The 19,376-nt window shown below is 42.9% G+C and overlaps 2 protein-coding genes across 2 annotated transcripts in view; one reads left to right on the top strand and one right to left on the bottom strand.

Annotated features, from left to right (window-relative positions):
- The window catches only part of kifap3a (kinesin-associated protein 3a), a 29,462-nt gene extending 19,030 nt beyond the window's left edge, over positions 1-10,432 (top strand). The window contains exons 18-20 of the mRNA XM_054602616.1: positions 1,380-1,569; positions 1,689-1,779; positions 8,058-10,432. Of these exons, the coding sequence (XP_054458591.1) occupies positions 1,380-1,569; positions 1,689-1,779; positions 8,058-8,148 (372 nt within the window). The 3' untranslated portion in view covers positions 8,149-10,432. The remainder of the gene's footprint in view (positions 1-1,379; positions 1,570-1,688; positions 1,780-8,057) is intronic.
- A 2-nt stretch (positions 10,433-10,434) lies between these two features.
- Positions 10,435-19,376, bottom strand: part of niban1a (niban apoptosis regulator 1a) — a 30,782-nt gene continuing 21,840 nt past the window's right edge. Inside the window, exons 7-14 of the mRNA XM_054602615.1 lie at positions 17,681-17,785; positions 17,141-17,303; positions 16,846-17,033; positions 15,727-15,873; positions 14,753-14,863; positions 13,746-13,853; positions 13,461-13,572; positions 10,435-13,375 (exon numbers count right to left, since the gene is read on the bottom strand). Coding sequence (XP_054458590.1) covers positions 12,099-13,375; positions 13,461-13,572; positions 13,746-13,853; positions 14,753-14,863; positions 15,727-15,873; positions 16,846-17,033; positions 17,141-17,303; positions 17,681-17,785 — 2,211 coding nt within the window. The 3' untranslated portion in view covers positions 10,435-12,098. The remainder of the gene's footprint in view (positions 13,376-13,460; positions 13,573-13,745; positions 13,854-14,752; positions 14,864-15,726; positions 15,874-16,845; positions 17,034-17,140; positions 17,304-17,680; positions 17,786-19,376) is intronic.

The raw sequence follows: 19,376 nt of genomic DNA, 5'->3' as shown, positions 1-19,376 counted from the left end.
TCATTGAACTTATCAGTGAGACCTATTAAGCTGTGAACCACATGAAAGGCAGCCGGTGGGCTCTGGAGTGTGTCAGCGGCTGGACAGCAGAGGTGAGAGAGAAAGCAGAGCTGCGGACACGGACACACACACACACACACACACACACACACACACACACACACACACGGACACACACACACACACACACACACACACACACACACACACACACACACACACACACACAATCATTACCGCTCGGCTGTGCGGGTTCCTTTTGGCAGCACACGCCATAACTGTGCAGTCCTGAGATGTTCGACTTTGATCATTGTGGCCCTGCTCATGTACAAACACACACACACACACACACACGCGCGGCTTCACAAGGAACTTTGTAGATGCTCCAAGTGGGACAGAGGCCTAATTCACAGTGGCCACGTTTTCCAGAGGAATACGTTGAAAAGCTTGCAAAACTTAGATGCACTTCCTCACCCCTGCTGTGATGAGTTCATGCTGTCGTGAGCTCAGCTGCTAATAACTGATTAGTCATAATAAACTAATAAAAAACTTGATGCTATTTCAGCCTGTGATGAATCAGCACAGCGACAAAAATGTGTCACTGTCACCTCCAGGGGTTTTGGCAGGGTTCCTCTGCGTGACGGTCAATACGCCCATTTGACTCCGGGGTGTCGGCCGGCTGTCAGTGCCCCTGCGGCCCTCTGGTTTGCATCCGAGTGATTAATCTTTCGGGCCGCAGTCTCAAAGGCCGCCTTTATCGCTGCCCCTTCAGCCCCCGCTGGTAAAAGAAAACAGAGCTCTGTGGTCGTCCTCCGCCCGAGCTACGCACGCAAACAGAGGTTTTTATTAGCTGCAGTGAGGACGGAGGGAGGAGAAGACACAGTCATACACGCACGCATGTGCCTGATATGGAGCTGTTGATCTTACTTGTATGGGCTGTATTAAATAACAGAAAAGGTTTTTTATGCTTGGCTGAGATGTAAAAGTTGTTGCATTTAGAATGAGAAGATGCATTAAAGGCTGATTTTCCAAATATGCCTTTACATGGCAATAACTCCCTTTACTAGTGTAGCCAAAACACTCACGCCCAACTGCCACTCTTCGTTACCAAAGACTAGAAATTATGAGTAAAAAAGGTAGAATATGGGTTTGATTCAAGAAGGAAGGTCTTGTTGCATTTAATCCATAAACTCTGCTAAAAGGCATAACAAATGTGAAATGGGCCTTTTAACCAAAGGTCACAAGTTTATAACAGTGTCAAGTTCTCAAAATACAAATTCATTGGCAGCATTATAACAAAAATTCACGAACACATTTCTCTCTTCTTTTTTTTTGGTCTCCCTGCACCCGAACCTCTCTGCCCTCCAACATCGCTTCAGGAGTATGACGAGGAGTGGGGAAAGAAGATCCAGAATGAGAAGTTCCGCTGGTACAATTGTCAGTGGTTGGAGATGGTGGAGAACCGTCCCATGGATGAGGGGGGAGAGCCCTACCTGTACGGGGAGGACGGAGAATCCTTCATCGGGGACAGAGACATCCTGGAGAGACCCGATCTGTTCTACAGCGCCGGTACGGAGGGCTTTGAAGGAATAGGTCATTTATTTTGTATCTTGAGAGTGAGATGAGAAGATTGATTGTCAACGCTGAGTTACATCCATAATCAGTGGTGTTTGTGTTGTTTCATCCAGATGGGATCATCTCAGTAGACGGTGCCATCAGTCCTGAGTACTACACCGACTACCAGGATGGAGAGCTGGGACGGACTGGATACATGAGCAGGTATGGAGCTCTACGTTCAACTTATAATAAAAGCACTTCACCAAAACTAATTCTAGTTTCAAACCCAGTTAGGGAACAGTAATCATTTTAAAATCGTCTACCTTCAACATTAGTAAGTGAATACATTTTACATTTTGGTTCAGTTTGTTTTGGCAGTCCGTCGAACTTTCGACCAAAAAAACAGTTTAATTTAATTTCAATATCACAAATTATAACTTTATATTTTTCAGAGGGAAAGTGCTGTGCAGAAGTTGTTATAAAAAGTAGGAAAAAAAATGTTTATGAACATCCAAAATACAGTTATGTGCAAATCCGAAATATATGCAATGCCAAAAACAGGTTAGTAACAGAGTGATGTTGGAGAGGGCTGCTTATTTTCTCTTTCTCTATAAAGAATCTGTGTGAACACAAGCTTACATATAGCATATTAACCAAAAACAGATCAGTTGCTGATTAATTGCTGATGTAGTCTTTGGCAATTCATGTGGTGTAGGCAACGGCCAGCTAAAAAAGGAGAATCTTGATTCCTGAATGTTTTTGAATGTTGCTCTTTGCTAATAAAAGAGAAAGAAGACATTTGTTAGCCTCGGAGCTGAGCCAATATGGATATTTAGCGAACTTGGGACTGGATGCAGTGCAGAGCCCAACTGTGGGACCCCAAACCCTGCACTCCGACACACACATTAAAAAGGTCTGTCAGCAGGCCAGGCTGTCTTTGTCCAGAAACACTGGCTGTGTCAGAGAGGAAACACTAAACTGTGAGTGTTTACCTTCAGTCGGCTCGTCCACCAGCCAGCGCTCTGCCCTCGCGTATTGTTTTTCTGAATCATTATTCGCTGATCTGTGTTATTGAACCAGGCCAGCCCTGAGTCAACAGGCCTCACCGATCCCAGAAGGCATCGCTCCACCCTGAACAGCAGTACTCCAGCTTTGAGAACAAACACTCTCCGGCTTTCCGTCTGTCTCCGTGTTTCTAACTCCTCTGTGGCTCCAGTATATCAGCTACTTTAGTCCCAATACGCCGCTGACATTCCACAGCGAAACATGAAACTGAAGCCTGGGAATTAAAAAAATCAGTCCTGTTATCACTAAGATGGACTGAGAATCCATTTTTTTGGGCCCTAATATCGAGCGGCAGCTAATTCGATACGCCGCTCAGAATAGTTGAGGAAATAGAGAGTTTATTGTGAGTAATTTGTCTTATTTATTATCAAACTTATCCTTGCGTGCGATAAGGCTTGTGTCGATGTTTTCTTTTTTTTTTCCTCCCCCCTCGCCGGCAGGAATGTTTAATTTGGCTGCTGTTGAGAGGCTGACTGTGAGCGGCTGAATCCACGACACAGTCAGTCAGTCAGTCCAACGAGAGAGAAATCCCAATCTCACTTCCCTTCACTCATTTCTTTATTGTCTGTTTCTTTTCTCCTTCTGTCACTCTCTCCCTCTCTCAGCTTTGTAACTGATACCTTTTAAATATACTGAAAGCGCCGGGGGAATCGGCGTCTGTGAGACTGTTTTAATTTTGCCGCTGTACTCTGAGCGATCCAGGTTAACATAATAATCAAAGCCAGCTCCGCCGCTTATTTTAAACCATGTGTGAAACATGGTGTGAATGAGGCCTTTTTTAAAATGGACGTAATACTGTACAATCACTGATATTAGTATGAATATCAGAATTAGCTTTTATACCAACTACATACGATGAGGATTACCAGTTGATTTCATATAGATGTATACAGTATGTGTGCTGATATGTGAAGAAACTGCAGTGGAGGATTTTCTTCCGAAACAAACCGTAAAAAGGGTTTTAAATAAATACCTCGAGACAAATTATTCATTACTGGCCAGGGGGATCCATCGATCTGACCAATACGTCGTCCTTGTATAGAAAGAGCGCAGCTGCTGCTCGGTAGTTAGAGCAGAGTGTGTTTTATTTAAAAATCTACATTTTCAATACATCATTATCAGATTTCTTAAACTCGCATATCAATCTTGCTATATTGGTGACAGGCCATTTTAACTATCAAAAATGTATTTAATGTTTATACTACTCATCATTTCATGTTTATAAGACTTCAGTATGTTTCTTCATATATATTCAGTCTTATATTCGTGTTGTTTATGATGCTAATTAAGTGACGTTCTAGTGAAGTTTACTTTAAAAGGTTTGTTATAATGACATTTTTGCCTTTTATTGGACAATTGATATTATAGAGACAAAACAGGAAATAAAGGGAAAGAGATGGGATGTCATGAACCTAGGGATGTTTTGGTCGTATGTTATGTATCTGCTCTGATTTCATTTAATTTTGTACTTCAAGGATGGATCCTATAAGGATGGATGGACAGATGTCTCACAAGTGTTAATAGGCTTTAGTCAGGTAAAGAGAGCTGTCCAATAGAGAGAGAGTCGTGACAGACAGTGTGCAACTGTGAGCACGGACACACCAACAGCAGGAGCATTGAGCGCTTTGAGAGGCTGTCAGGATGTGACGGGGTGCGGCAGAGAGAAGCAGAACTTCGTCGCAATCAGGTGAGACGTTGAGATAGGCGGGGAGGACGGAGGTGGCGGGGGCGAGACCTGGTTCCTCTACCGGCGTGTTGGTTAGCTGTAACCTGAGCAGTGACAGCGAGGTGAGATCAAAGCAGGGGCCCTGGAAGAGACAGATGTAGAGGTAGAGGTTGGGGGGGGGGCGAAGGGTCACGCCAAAGGAGGAAAAAGGCCTGATTCCCCCTTTCCTGTTCACTACCAAGGAATGTTCTCTGCGGGATGGGACGTGTCCCCGCCGCCTCCTGCAGACGCTCCTCTGGGGCCAAACTGGCATCTATGGGAACACCGGGCCCCCTTGTCTCGACGACCCCTGACCACCCTCTCCTCATTTTGCCGGCGTGTCACAACGCACACTGACACACATGAAGGGAATAAGAGGGGCAGACAGGTTGATTTGCATGTTTCATAATGAGAAATATCAGCAACTGTCTCGGGCGTCGTTTCTGACGTCGAGACCTGCTGGGCTTTAAAAAATATATTCAAAGCGTGATTAAAAAGCATCACTTGCCGGCAGGATGAATTCGATTTCCTAAGCTACAGTGTTTTTAAATCAGCTTCTAGCTGGGACTGGAGCTTTTGGGTCGACACCAAAATCAAGATTTGCTTACAAGTTTTAGTTGAGGGCCAGTGAAATTAAGATAGAAATTAAAATAATTTTCCAGCCTTTCTTTTGGAAATAGATGACAGGGTTTCATTGTATTTGTTTAGTTTTATTACATGTCTTTCGAGAAAAGCCTTATCTGTAATAAATCATTAGCTCTTTTGAACTGCTAGCTTCAACAGGAGTCTGACAAACATCCAAAATAAATAGAATAGTAGAGACGTTAAAATGCACTTTTTTTTTTAACAAAGGAAAAACAGTTATTCTTTCCCGACCGACTGTTTGGCTCAAATGTGAACTTCATATTATTACAGTTGTTTGAGGCAACGCAGCACTCACCTGTAAGGTATCAAAAACAGCAAATCCCTGTAATTTATTGGCAGTCGAATGATATTTAAATATATATATCTTGTCCAGAAAAAACATCTGTTACTTTTTTACTGTAACTGAAGTTCTACATGAAAACAAACTCGGTGTATGTTCCGGTCTTGAGCCGATGTTTGCAGTTTAAGTTGAACTAATTATTATTCAATCAGACAGTTGATGATTTGCTCAGGATTTGCCATCTACCCGTTCAAACCCCCTTTAAGGGTTGCAGGATAAATCTAACAGAATGCAACTTAAGTGTGAAAAACACACTTAAATGGCACATCATTGTTTTTTTAGGCTTTGCTTTTACCTCTCCTTTTTCATGTGAAACATTGGATAATGTTGCCTCTGTAGCCCACTTAAAATATTGAAATAAAACAATCTGAAGAGGAAGAGTCACGATGTGGTTCAACTGGTCAGAAGCAGTAGACTTACAGAGGTCAGAAGTAGTCCACTTGTCCATAAGTTCCCAGGGCCTGAGGTCACATCTTCAAATTTAATTTAATTTATAAGAAATAATTTATGATTATGAATTGCAGTGGAGGTAAATAACTTATTTTGATCAGCCCCTGATCAAGATCTACTATTTGCTCAGAGTTTGTTATTCACCATCAAAGCTGTCCTGTCTGGACATCAGAACTCATACAGGTCATGAACAGATCCTGGAAGTCCCGGCTGGGGCGTGACCAGTCAGTCAGCCACAGAAACAGGCAGACATGCAGGCAGGCAGGCGGGCGGATGGTGTGACTCAGAGCTCCAGTGTTCCTACAGCCTCCTTTAGCCGGGCTCTCAAATCCCCCCTGACAGCCGTAGCGTGCGGAGAGGAAAAAGACATATTTCTGCCCAGAGAGGAGGGAGAGGAGATGGTGGTTATGGGGTGGAGAGGGAAGGGGGGAGGCGGCAGGGGGCGAAGGCAAAATGGAGAGGAGGTGGAGGAGGAGGAAGAGGAGGGAGAGTGGGGATATGCTGCAAGCTGTGTAACTGATCGCTGGAAGTGATTTGGCTAAAAACAACACGTCATTATAGGCGCTTGCAGGGGCAAAGCAAACAGCTCGTATTTTAGCAGGCCGAGGGAGGACGGAGGGCCGGCCAGCGAAGAGAGAGAGAGAGAGAGAGACGGGGATACGTGTGAGATGTGGTGTCATCCATCAGAGCCCAGTTTATCCATCAACCGCTGCATCCCGACAAGGTGGCCCAGGGTCTGTTCGTGGTGACCCCACCACCACCAGACACAAACTCCCAGCAGCTGGTCAGAAGATGGAGCGTGAAATGGGCCCCCACCCTCCGTATCCACATCCCCGTAGTAACTGATTTATACGGTGCAGATACAGGCCTTTTATCATCCACCCTTAACAGGCCTCTGTTGCCAGGCGGAGGGGCAGCCAGGTCCTCCAGGTTTGGCCGTCAGCCTCGGCCCTCGTCACGGCGCTGTGTTTTGACATCTCCCCGTTTTTTCTGGGTCTTTTTTACGGCTTGGCTGCTCTGCTGTTTACCCCTCCAGCTATTAGCAGTCTGTAACTCACACACTCGTTGTAGATGTCCAACACCTGCATCAGGGCAGATGAATATTACATTAACTTTTTATGAGTATTTTTTTTTCTTCCTTTTTTCTTCACCCTGAGTGATTGGTCGGGCCCCTGGGGTGGGAGTGAGGGGGGGGGTTTCCATAGAAATGTCTGGTGTCAGAGCTCCACCTGGTGGTGGTGCTGGTGCTTTCTGGTTTCAGTCTTTCATCCAGATGTTTTGAAGCTTCGCTCACATTTAGAAACAAGAGCAGCAGTAAGGTCTAACGCTGATGTTGGTTGATCAGGTCTGACTTTCGGTCTATGATCCAGTTCATCCCAAAAGTGTTGGATGGGGTTGAGTTCAGGACTCGGTTGCAGACCATTCAAGTTCTTCCACATCAAACTGGGGAAGCTATTTCTCTATGGAGCTGGCTTTGTGAACGGGGGCTTTGTCATGTCGAAACAGGAAAGAGACTAACACAAACTGGTGACACAATGGTGGAGGCTCACTACTGAAGGACATGTGGACAGTGGTGTCCACACTGAAAACACATGTCGTGACTTACTGAAGTACAGTTTTGAGGTACCATCACTTTATCGCTGTATTCTCATTTTCTCTTAGTTACACTGTGCTCTGTACGTTTTACTCCACTACATAAATCTGACACTTGTAGTTACTTTTCACAAACTTAGATTTTACACAAGCTTATAAAATGTGGCTGTGAATAACAAAGTATCTGGATCTCTGCAAAAAATATAACAAATATAAAAACAACGAATTACAATGATCTATTTTAGATATCTGAAGTTGTTTTTTAACTAGTTTTAAACTTGTTAAATTTTATTTTGTCTTTTAAAAGTACTTGTTGTCGGTTAAAGTCCTATCTCTTATCTTTGCCCACAAAACTCGAAGGGGCTTATTTTAGTTCATATCTTGGCCATTGGTGCTCACTCCTGGTTCTCAAAAGAACCAGCACTGCATGTTTCTATCTCTCCCTTCTCTGCTCTCTGATTATCTCGGATAGTGAATTGCATCACTAATTGAGACAATTTCATGCTTGTGTCCTACTTTGCAAGTAATTATCATAGTCAAGTCAAAGGTTTAGGAATTGTGTGTATCTCTGTCATATCCATGTGAAAGGCTGTTTTATTGTTGAGGGTAATTTGAAAAAAGAAAGTATATTCCTTTATCGTAATTGTGTATCAGATTGTATTAATTTCTCCCATCTCCTCCTTCTTTTGTTTATTCTTTCAGTTTGTCGGAGCAGTTTGTCCCAGCAGATCGACCAGTCAGCGCCTACGGCTTCCGCCCCGATGAGCAGTTTTTGTACACTGCCTCCCGGTAAACCTGGAACCTCTCACACGTAAATACTGTACAAGCGTTGTGCCCCTGATACCCACTGTGTGCCACTGAAGCTGCATCTCGTTTGTGGAGGAATAGCATCGACACGTGTCTTTTCTTTTTGAACTGCTCAGTGCTCGACAAGTCGTCACCACAAAATAGTTGTCATCATAACGATCAGTCAGTCTGTTAATGAGGCAAACAATCAGAAGTGGCATTTTCTTGATGTTAGAGCACCAAAAAGTAATCTGTCTTAGTTGAATATACTGACACCCATTCAGGGAAAACTGCTGAAACAAGCAACTGCACAGAGAATAAGTTGAGTTAACCCACCCACAAAATCCTAAAGACTCCAAATGAAAGAATGTGATTTATTGTTATTATATAAATATTATACACTTAAAACCTAACAAACCTAAATATTAAGGTCAGTCTTAAATTTCATTTAACTTTTATTCAGATTCATTTGTAAATATTTAAATGTTGCTTATGTGATTTAAGAACACATGCTGTGATTCAAAGCTTAATACGTCTGTATTGTGATAAACTAGGCAGCTGTTGATCTAACACTGAACTGCATTTTCTTTATTATTTACTGTCATGTTTGACACAATTTAATGTTTCTTCTGTAACCGCAGCCTGCCTAATGTGATCGTTCATAAAGACCTCAGAGAATACATAGAAAGAAATGAGTACGTTTTAAAAGATTAATCTGGTGTTATTCTTATTTTTTTCTCGTGTCAACAAATCTCATGTGCAGACTCAAACATCCAATGTGTTGGTGTGTCACGTTTAGACTTCCTGTCTGTGGCTCTCAGCTGAGAGCCAAAGAAATCCAATGATTCTTAAAAATCACCTCACGATTTTAATAAAAATAATAAAAAAGACCCAGTAAACACCAGTCACTGTAGTTTTTAATCAAATAAACAAGAGGAAATAGTGTATTTGTTGAGGACTATTTTCAGTGGCAGATTTATCCATATTTGGGGCTCTACTGAGTATTTGTGGCAGCGGGACGGTGCATGTGGGATTGAGTCAAAATAAACTACAGTGTGTTTTCATAGTAATGAAGGAACATGTCACCCAGTGCAACAATGTGACTCATTGATGTGTTTTTAATGGAGCACACACACACACACACACACACACACACACACACACACACACACACACACACACACACACACACACACACACACACACACACACACACACAATACTTGTTAGGAGATGCATTCACTGTTGGTTGGATTTATTTACAAGAGAAAAATTTACAGAATTTCACCAGACCTGTCCTTTAACAGAGATAATACACTTATAGACTTAAAAACAGTCTGGTTAACTGGCTGGCGTAGTTTGTTTTTTGGCTTTTGAGGCCCAAAGAGTTGGAAGTGGAAAAAATAAAGAAACTGAGAAAACTCACTCTATCTTATCCCTTTAATCATATTGTGACCTCTCAGTTTTAACTTTGGTCCACTGGGACATAGTAAAGTATGTCTGGAACCAGTGAGTCATGCTGTTTGGTAGCACTTTAAGTTGCGGTTCTGTATTTTCTTGATTTTCTAGGATGTTTGCTGAAAATCGCTGTGTAATTTTGTACACGCTAAAGGGAAAATACTGTAGACAGACAAAGTGTTCAGTTGTTGAGCTTTCATTTGAAGTAGAACCTGGAGAGTCTTTCAGTCTGTGCCCAGCATGTCAGATGGATTTGCTTTACCATAAATCAGCAACCTATTATAAACTCCACACGACTCAAAAATTTCATATAACTGTCTCAGAGCATTGTCTCTATAATCAGGACCAAATTACACAGTTCTTTCCAGGAAACGTCCTAGAAAAATATTAGAAAATGTATTTGTATTTTCTTCTATTTGTACACACTGTTCTCTCACTGGAAGCTCTGCAGTAGACTGTAAAAGAAAAAAAATACAGGCGCTGGATTAAGATGGTATTTATCTATATTTATGTGAATGTAATTTAAGAAGAAAAATGAACAGCCTTTAATGTCTTATCTTGAAAAATACAAACAACTGTTAAATAATTTATTTTTATTCTTTATCTTGTCGTTGATGTGCCTGGAGCGCTGCTGGCCCGCTGAAATATTTGGTGCAATATATCACATAAATGGAAGGCGTATTATTGTAGTCAAACTGTATTTAGTATTTAATCCGTCACAGATGTTGGATAACTTGCAGGTTTTTTGATATTTCTCAGCACAGTGTGTATGTGATTGTGGACCATGAATAAATAATCAAAACCTCATGCTGTATTTGTTTTATTGGCAAATAAAACCATTTATTGTTTGTGTCGAGTTCACACAGAAATAGTTTGAGGGCGTGTTTGTTTTTTAGAATCTGATTTTATTAATATTTCCACACAATGTTTCCATTAACAAACAGTCATCTGGTTGACAGTAAATGGTCAAATGTTTCTCCCTGTGCTCGCAATGTAAACTGTCCCACTAACCATGTCTGTGTAAGATGCTTTACACAGGTAAAGGCACATGTATAGAGACTCGGACCAGTCTCCACGGCAACCGCTTCTACATGACAGAAGCTGGTTTCCTTCATTTTGTGACGTAAGGCACGAGGTGGCAACATGGAGGTACTGTTAAAGGCATTTTGATGAGCTACTTCTTTAGTTTCCTTTTTAGCTAAAAGAAAGTCCTTCAGTAGGTAAAAAATTTATCACATTAAAGAAGCTGCATTTAACATTCAGAGCATTAATCGGGACGCAAACAGCGATGTAAAGAAATGGAGGATGAAAGTCTACTGGAGCAGAGAATGAAGCCCCTCTCCCTCTATGTATGTGTTGTTGTCTGAGCTTCTCTGTGTTTTCCTGCTAAGTGGCTTTCAGTGCATGTGAGCGCCCCCCACTGGCTAGCTAACAGCCGCCACTCTGAACTGCTCTCAAAAATGCAGATAACGCCGTATAGGCCGACGGCGTCGTCGTGGAAGCATAGCACAAACCTCCCAGTTCCCTCTTAGGTAAACACTATCAGCTCTGTCAGCACTTTCGCCGCAGTTTGCACTGTTAGCGTTGTTAGCAACATTAGCCGTGTGCCGCCCTGCTCGCCTTCGCCATGTTGAGAGGCAATGGAAATGCTCATAATGTCGTATCTTGCACCTTTTAAATTAGACCTTTGTGTATATGAAATTTGGACATGGTGGGAGGGCATGTGGTCTAATATATTTAAATATCTGTTATAGTAATTTCTAAACGATTAAAAACTCAAACTATTGTTTGAAGCAATAGTTTGGCATTTTAGGGAATTCATTCATTAGCTTTTTTTCCGGATAAGATATTCTGATGGATACAAATCTCATGTCTGCCTGTAATACAGAGCTGACGGTTTAAACAGCGGTGTGATTGTAGGAGTGTTTTTGTATTTGACAGAACCAAGCTAGCTATTTCCCCTGCTAAGCTAAGCTAACAATGTCCTGACTCCAATTTATACACAGACATTATATACAGAGATCGATATCCATCTTCACATCCTACGCTCAGAGAGAATATTCTTTAAAATGTTTATTCCTTTGAAATAGATTTGTAATCTACCACAGCATAAAGCAACTTTTTCCCAAACTTCACATAAAAGTTCTCAATCTAGAACATTTGGCGCTAAAATAATTGTAGTGTTAAAAGGAGTTCACTGAAACCGACAAATTGGTTTATACACCCGACCCAACTGATATATTGATTTGTATAAATAATTTACCAAAATTTCATGCATATGTTTTTTGGTTTTTTTTTAGTTCATGGAAGCTTTTGTGAATGTTTCTCGGGAGTCTTTTCCTGCTTCTGCTTTGAGAACAAATGTTTTGACTCCAGGTTTGAGGCTTAACGTTCTATTCTGCCAATGATTCGGTTCCCTTCAGCAGAACATCGTGAATACATTTTTGTCTGTCGTCTTGCTGAAAAAACAGTAATGCAGTTGTGATAGGTCATGAGGCCTCATTCCTCATCTTTTGGAATTCCGCTGGGGTAGCGCTGCACCAGCTCCTCCACCTCGATCACCTCCATCACCAGGTCACGGATCTCCTTGATGCAGCCGATGGGCTGTGCTTCAGGGCTTTCTTCTTCTTCAGTGGTCTCAGAAGGCTGAGAGGCTGTAGCATCTTCCGCCTCCACTGATGGCTCCACGCTTGCCTCAACCCCGCCCGTCACAGCTTCGGTCTGTGCCTGAGGAGACGGCTTTTCGCTCGTGGTTTTGTCCCCAGCGAGTTCACCCGAGCTCACCGGTGATTGGCTGACGTTGGCCTTGTCCTCCAAGACGTCAGAGGTCATTGAGACTTCGTCCTCGCTGCTCTGTGTTGGTTTCACATCCTCTATGGACTCCACATCTGACGGGGCCGACTCACTTCCCACCGACACGTCCAGAGAATTGGGTTCTGAGACGGTCACTGGTTCTTCCTCCTGTTGCTTCATGTCCAAGCTGATGTCTGCAGATGTGAGTTCAGCTGTTTCACCGCTAGAGGGCACCTCTAACTTAATATCTGAACCTCCACAGTTTGTCTCTCCTTCATAGCTGGCGACAGTTTGGCAACCAGTGCTCTCTTCTGCTGTGTTTACTGGTTCATTTGTAGGATCAGAACTTGGTACAGGAGCTTCTATCTGTGCTGCTTCTTCCACATCTGTCTTTATGCTTTCTACAACAGTGGGGATTTCTGACAAAGTGATTTCTGCCTCTTTTGGAGCTTCTGTCTTCTGCACCTGAGGCTCAGCGGCCGTCTCCACTGTTTCTGTTTCGACAGGAATCTCTTCCTTTTTGATCACAGCTTCTGGAGACACTTCTAGGTTAACTTCCTGTGTCTCACTCGGGCTGGATGTATCCGTTAAAGGATGGGTATCTGCTTCTGCGTTCACAGTTTGGAAGACTTCATCTGCTATAAGTGCCGATGCCTCCACCTCCTCATTGACAGCGACACTCTGAGCCGCATCTTTTTGTTCCACTTTCCCCAGGGGCGTCTCAATAGTGGTCGCATCCGTCGAGTCTACGCTGTTCTCCGGCTGCCCTTCCTTCTCGGGGCTGGACGACAGACCGTTGATCACAAGAGGAGACAAGGGCTGGGCCTCAACGGGGGTTTTAGAGGGGGAGGCGAGCACCAGGGCGGGGCTGCCCGGAGTGGAGACGGGCGGGGAGGAGAGGCTGGAGCGGCTGGACTGACTGAGTAGGTCTCTGCTGTCGTTGAACAGGTTGTACTTCATCAGGCTGGCCGCCTCCTTCACCACTGCAGGAGAAAAATGGGCAGGATTAGAGGCGTCTCTGTGAGGGAGGATGTGCGTGTGTCACCGCCTGTGTAGCTTGCATCTTACCTTTGGTTACCTCCTTGTCCAGAGATTGCAGGAGGATGCTCTCATAAATGTTCTCAACATCGATGTAGTTGGAGTGGTCGGCGTAGACCGACTGCTCGAGACCCTGAAGCTCCTGTACAGATAGAGAGACACACATGGGTCGTGATCTGAAACCATCCCAGATTTTAGAATAATGGTGGATCATTTAAAATGCTTTAACATTTTTACATTTCAGACAGTTAGAGGACGCTGTTTTTGGAGAGTTTAGTAAGTCTATGTATGTGTGTACGTGTGTGTGAAACTCACAGTTTTGCAGGTGGCGGCCAGATTTTTCTTGATGAAGGGCAGAGTGATGGAGACGAGGGCCTCCCCGGAGATCCTCTTCCTCACTGTGCTGCTATCATAATCGTATTGCTGCAGGACACAAAGGGGAGGTCTGGTTTAATTGTTTTCTCTCTCTCTCTCTCTCTCTCTCTCTCTCTCTCTCTCTCTCTCTCTCTCTCTCTCATGTCTGCCCCTCTCTCGTCTTTCTCCTACTTGCCCCCTTCTCTCGTCTCTTCCTCTCTCTAACCCCTGCCCTTCCTCTCGTGTCCCTTGCTCTCTCGTCCCTCTCTCCCTCTCTCGCTCTCCCATCTCTCCCTCTGCCCTCCCTCTCTTTCATCTTTCTCACACATCTCACATCTCCCCCTTCCCATCTCGTCCCTGTCTCTTGCTCCCTCTCGCTTCTCTCCCTCTCCCTTTTTTCATTCTTCTCTCGCTAGTCCCTCCCTCATCCCCTCTCCCTCTCACATCTCACCGTCCCTTCCTCTCCTTCACTTTCATCTCTCACTCCCGTCTAGCCTCTCTCTTCTCTCTCTCTCCCCCCTTCTCATGTCTCTCACTTTCTTCTCTCTTCCTCTCATCCGCCACTCTCTCCCCTCCTCTCCCTCTCTCTCTCACCCTTTCCTCCCTTGTCTCTCTGGGACCCCCGGCATATCCCCCTCTCTCACTCTCTTTTACACCCCATGCCTCTCTCAACCCTCCTGTCTCTTGTCCCTCTCTCTCTACCCTTTCTCCCCTCCTCTCTCCCTCCCTTTTTGTCCCTCTCCCCTCTATCTCCTCTCTTTCTCCCGTCTATAGTATCTCTTGTCCCTCTCTCGTCCCTTCTCCCCCATCTGTAGTCCTATGTGTCTATCTCTCTCTCCACTCTTGTTTATCTTTTTCGCTCTAACTGGATTTGTAATGGCAGTTATGCGTTTCTTAATTCAGTAAAAGTCTGTTACAAAGAATCGTTCAGAAACATGGGAGATGCGTATTTTAAATTACAATCTGACCTTGAGAACTCTGTGTTTGGCCTTCTCGATGGCAGAGCTGGGGTTGTCGGGGTTGTCCTGGACGGCTTTGTGGAGCAGCTGCTCGAAGGTGTAGGCTGCATTCTCAGTTAGCTAAAAACACACACGCACACGCACACGCACACACACACAGGATGAGATCAGATCAGACAGCAGTTTAATGCCCCAAACACAGCGCGGAAAAAAGCAGCTGGAATTCCCATCAGTGTGAAATATCATCAGCAGACTCATATTGTGTTCACACACTGAAGTGCTGAGTCAATGTATTGAAGAAACATACATTACTATCACAATTGTGTCATAAATGTTGGCCAATAAAACGACTCAAAAAACCCTCCGCCCACTCTGTCTGAGCAGAAAAATGAGAGCTGAGTGGTCTGAAGGAGGGGGAGCGAATGAAACATACTGTGTGTGAAGAAGTATTAAGTCCCTTTAATTAAAAGCATCAATACAATGTAATCATACTCACAAGTAATGTATTCATAACCCTTCTTAGTTAAAGTCCAGAAGTATTAGCAGTAAAGTAAGTACAAATGCATCTGTGATAAACAAATTTGTGTTTTATTTTCTCTAAAATGTGCTTTTGTGTGGTGGAATTGAAAACTCAGAGACATCTTAAATATGACAAGAGGCCCAAACTGCTGTTGTAAGAGGTCACAAGCAAAACAAAGGATTGGGAACCACTGGTTTAATCTTTAATAATGTGTTTTCAATGTATATTTTGTAACCTTTTCATTGGGTTTTTTTCTGTAAAAATTGACCTGAGAAGAAACCAGTAACTAAGGCTAAACACTCCATTAATAAATGTAATGGAGGGAAGTATAGAAGCAAGAAGTTTGTAAAATACTCAGTGCACTCAGTTGTGTGTGTGCGTGTGTGCGTGTGTGCGTGCGTGCGTGCGTGCGTGCGTGCGTGCGTGCGTGCGTGCGTGCGTGCGTGTGTGTGTGTGTGTATACCTGCTGCAGGTCGATCTGAGCACTGTGGATCACTCTTGAGATGTTGGAGAAACCAAATCTTTCCTGCAGGTGCTGAAGCTTCTCCTGCAGGGAGCCGATCTTCTGGTAGCAGCACTGCAGGTTCGGTCTGGCCATGTTTGCCAGAGTCTGAGAGACGGGGGGGGGGGGGTTAAAGAACAGTCTATTTAGCTCATGTAGCTATGGGTAACACTTATTTTGAAGGGGTTTGCAGAAAAGGGAAACTAACCAAATATGTACCTAAAAATTACATATTTGGTATTACGTTCAAATTAGTGTCAAGAAAATGTAACTAAAGTTACATGTTTCTATGTTTTTTTCTAGTCAATAAGGGGAGAACACCCAAAGAGTACTGAGGTGCCTAAAAATACTGAAATCAATACTGAAAGTTATTACGTTTCTCTCTTTCCCCTCACAGTCTTTTGTATACAGTTGTGATGCAATGTTGGAGTGTTGTTTCAGCGATATTAGCCAGCTTTGGCGGCTATCAGTATACATACAGCAGCTTGGAGCCTAATGCAGTGAAAATAAAAAGTGTATGTTGTCAGACTGTGGACAATCTGATTTAAATGAGCTGGCTGGATTTTGTAGTGCTGCAGGTAACAATCAATTTCATTATCTATCCACATGTCCGTTTATCTTCTAAAGCTAAGGGCGACGTCCTGAAATAGATTGTTTTGTCCGACCAATGAGTCTACAAAAGTCCTTTCAGCTCCACAGTTTTGGTTTGTTTATAAATGTGGATATACTTTAGAGTGGTGTAATTTTGTTTTGTGTTTCTAATCATCTTTTCTAAACAACGTTAACAGAATTGTTGAAACGTTGTGCTCTGGTGATTTATGGGCAGAAATTATAAATTCAAGAAAAAATATGTTGCACCTTCAGATCATTTATGGAAAAATAAACCAGGCCATGCCCATGAGTAAAACTCTGCTATATATTCTGCAACTAGAAAACTAAATCTGGAGGTGAAAGTAAGAGTTTCCGTTCATATGACCATCCTGTTTATATACTCATTTCTTATTTATTTCTGATGGAGTCAGGTTTCCATCTTTTATAACGGAGAGAAAATGCAAAAGATGATATTGATGACTGACAAACCTTCTTCAGTTCCTCGTTGTCTGCCAGCAGCAGGACGTCCTGAAACACCTGGTCCATGGCCTGTTGGCTCAACTGCCGTCCCTCCTGGAAGCCAGAGCTGACCGGCTCCATCAGCTCCTCCAGGACCGAGGCCAGGTACGGCTGGACGGACTTGGAGCACAGCTTCTCTGCTCGCTCCGACACTATGGCTGGAGGAGGAAATTCAAATGTTTATTCTCAGAAAACAACCAGAGCCAGTTTCATTCACATTCATCACAGAGTAATGCAGTTCGTCCTGTGTTTGACTTAATCCTACCTCGGACTTTTTCCTCCAGCTGCCTCCTGGAGTTGAGGATCTGGTCCATGTCGGAGTGGATGAGCACCTCCTGCTGCCGGAACGACGTTCGACATTCCTCCTTTAGTGCTGAGAGTCCCTCCAACAGATGCTCCTGGACCAGGATGTAAGCCGCCTCCACCGTCTGGGTGCAATCAGTCAATAAATCAAACACAGGTCACATAAATAGAGTCAATTCTTTCCAAGTTTTCAGCTCACTTCATCTCTTACTGCTTGACAAAATGAAATTGCTCCATATGAAGATTTACAGAGAGGAAGTATAATGCAGGGAATAGCTCCTAGCATGAATGCATGATTTATCATTTCAGATTTAACTGGGTTAAATTTGTGATCAGACACTTTCAAAGACGACACTGAAACATAAATTTACACGGATAAAAATGCTCTTCGTGCCAATTTTTCAAATAAAAACAGATTTTTTTTCATCTGCATTGACGAGGAACCAGCTGCATCATCATTCACAGAGGATATAAAAGGTATCAGGTTAACAGTGTGACTCACAGCAAACCAGACTCTCTTCTTCTCAGTCTTCTTGGCTTTGAGGCAAGGCAGCATGTCCTTCTCAAGAGAGGGCAGCAGCTGCTCCATCACCACGTTGGCCATCACCTGCAAACACACAAACGGGACTGAAATTATGATTTTTCACAACACATCATAAAGCATTTAAACTGCCTTTAAAAAACTTTAAGCCTTTTAAAAATAGATCAGGTTACCAAAACCCAAAGTGATGGCCAATAACTTGCATAATCTGGTAAAAAAGATTATCCATTTACGGCAACCACTAGAGGTTCCTTTATTTATGCGCTAGTTTGTTAGTTTGGCCATAAAACACACATTTTAATAAAGAATATGCACAATAAAATAGAAAAAGATCCATCAGGTTATTGTAGATAAGCCAAACTAGGTTGTAAGACATTTTAAAACAGTGCATTCATCACACAGCACTGACGATGTTCATTTTGACAATGAAATGTCCCACCTAGAATGTATCTTGGTCACACATCTTGTAAAGAAAAATCTAGGGGATCTATATCCAAAGTTTTTGTTTATTTTAAAAAAACACACTATCCACAGATGTGTCATACTTGTATTTTGTATATTTTTTTTATCGGCCTCAAAAATTCGGGGGCGGCCGGGGGTTAAAAATGAGCCGTTTATGCACTCTCTCTGTGAATATGCACGATGTAAGCATACGTTTGAAATATCAAAGGACTTCAAACAGCTTCAAGCAGAGCCTTAAAACACTCTAATTATTTCCTTTGATATTGTTCTTTAGCGGTGCACATTACAAAATGCATTTTTACGAGAAAAGGCTACATTTTCTGCCAAAATTTCATGGGTGCTTGCTGCTGAAATTTTTGCCATTTAAATATTTGAAATAGCTTCGCCCAGTTGGTAATCCAGCCTCGGTCAAAAAACACAAACTAGAGAGAACTAAGAGCTGGATCCACATCAAAATACACATCGAGACGGATGGCGATGAGATACATTTGCCAGATTTCCTTCATTCAAAAGTGCAGAAGTTCATGAGAAAATATTCATGTGAAGAAATCCTGCACACCAAATCCAATCCTCAATCTCAACAAAGTGTCATTGAAATCTCCTCACACAGTTTCTGAGATTAACTGCTAAGTAAACATACGAAGAACAAGCAGGCAGGGCTGTAGTCGCCACTGAGGACATGTCTTTTTGCCAACATGCCTCCACTCTGGCATATCCTGTGTATGAAACCTGATGAGGCAACGTAAACCATATTTAATTAATAAAATCAAATTATATACCTCACTGTTGACTTAGTTTCAAGTCTTTTTATAAATGACTTACATGATCACTAAACATGAGTGAACAGTGAGTCTTCACGCATGCACACACACACTCTCTCTATCCAAATAACTATAAAGTCTGAGACCTTGACTGATTTATGATTTTGATGCTGTGGCCATAAAACTCAGTGAAACTATTCGTGTTCCTGCTGCGAACATTTCATTCATTCTTCTCATGTCTTAGCTCTTACTGGTGGCTGTGAATGCATTTGTGTGTGTTTCTGTGAGTGTGTGTGTGCGCGCGCATCAGACGAGAGCTATGTGCAAGAAGAAAAAATGCTGGTGAGTGAGTGCCAGCCTGTGTACTTTGGTGTGTATTTTTACTTTATTCGTGTACACTGCACACTCGGAGAAGAGATAACAGGAAATGTATG

The sequence above is a fragment of the Anoplopoma fimbria genome, chromosome 8, assembly GCF_027596085.1.
Source record: "Anoplopoma fimbria isolate UVic2021 breed Golden Eagle Sablefish chromosome 8, Afim_UVic_2022, whole genome shotgun sequence".
NCBI classification, from domain to species: Eukaryota; Metazoa; Chordata; class Actinopteri; order Perciformes; family Anoplopomatidae; genus Anoplopoma; species Anoplopoma fimbria.
This window is presented reverse-complemented; position numbering and strand designations above follow the sequence as displayed.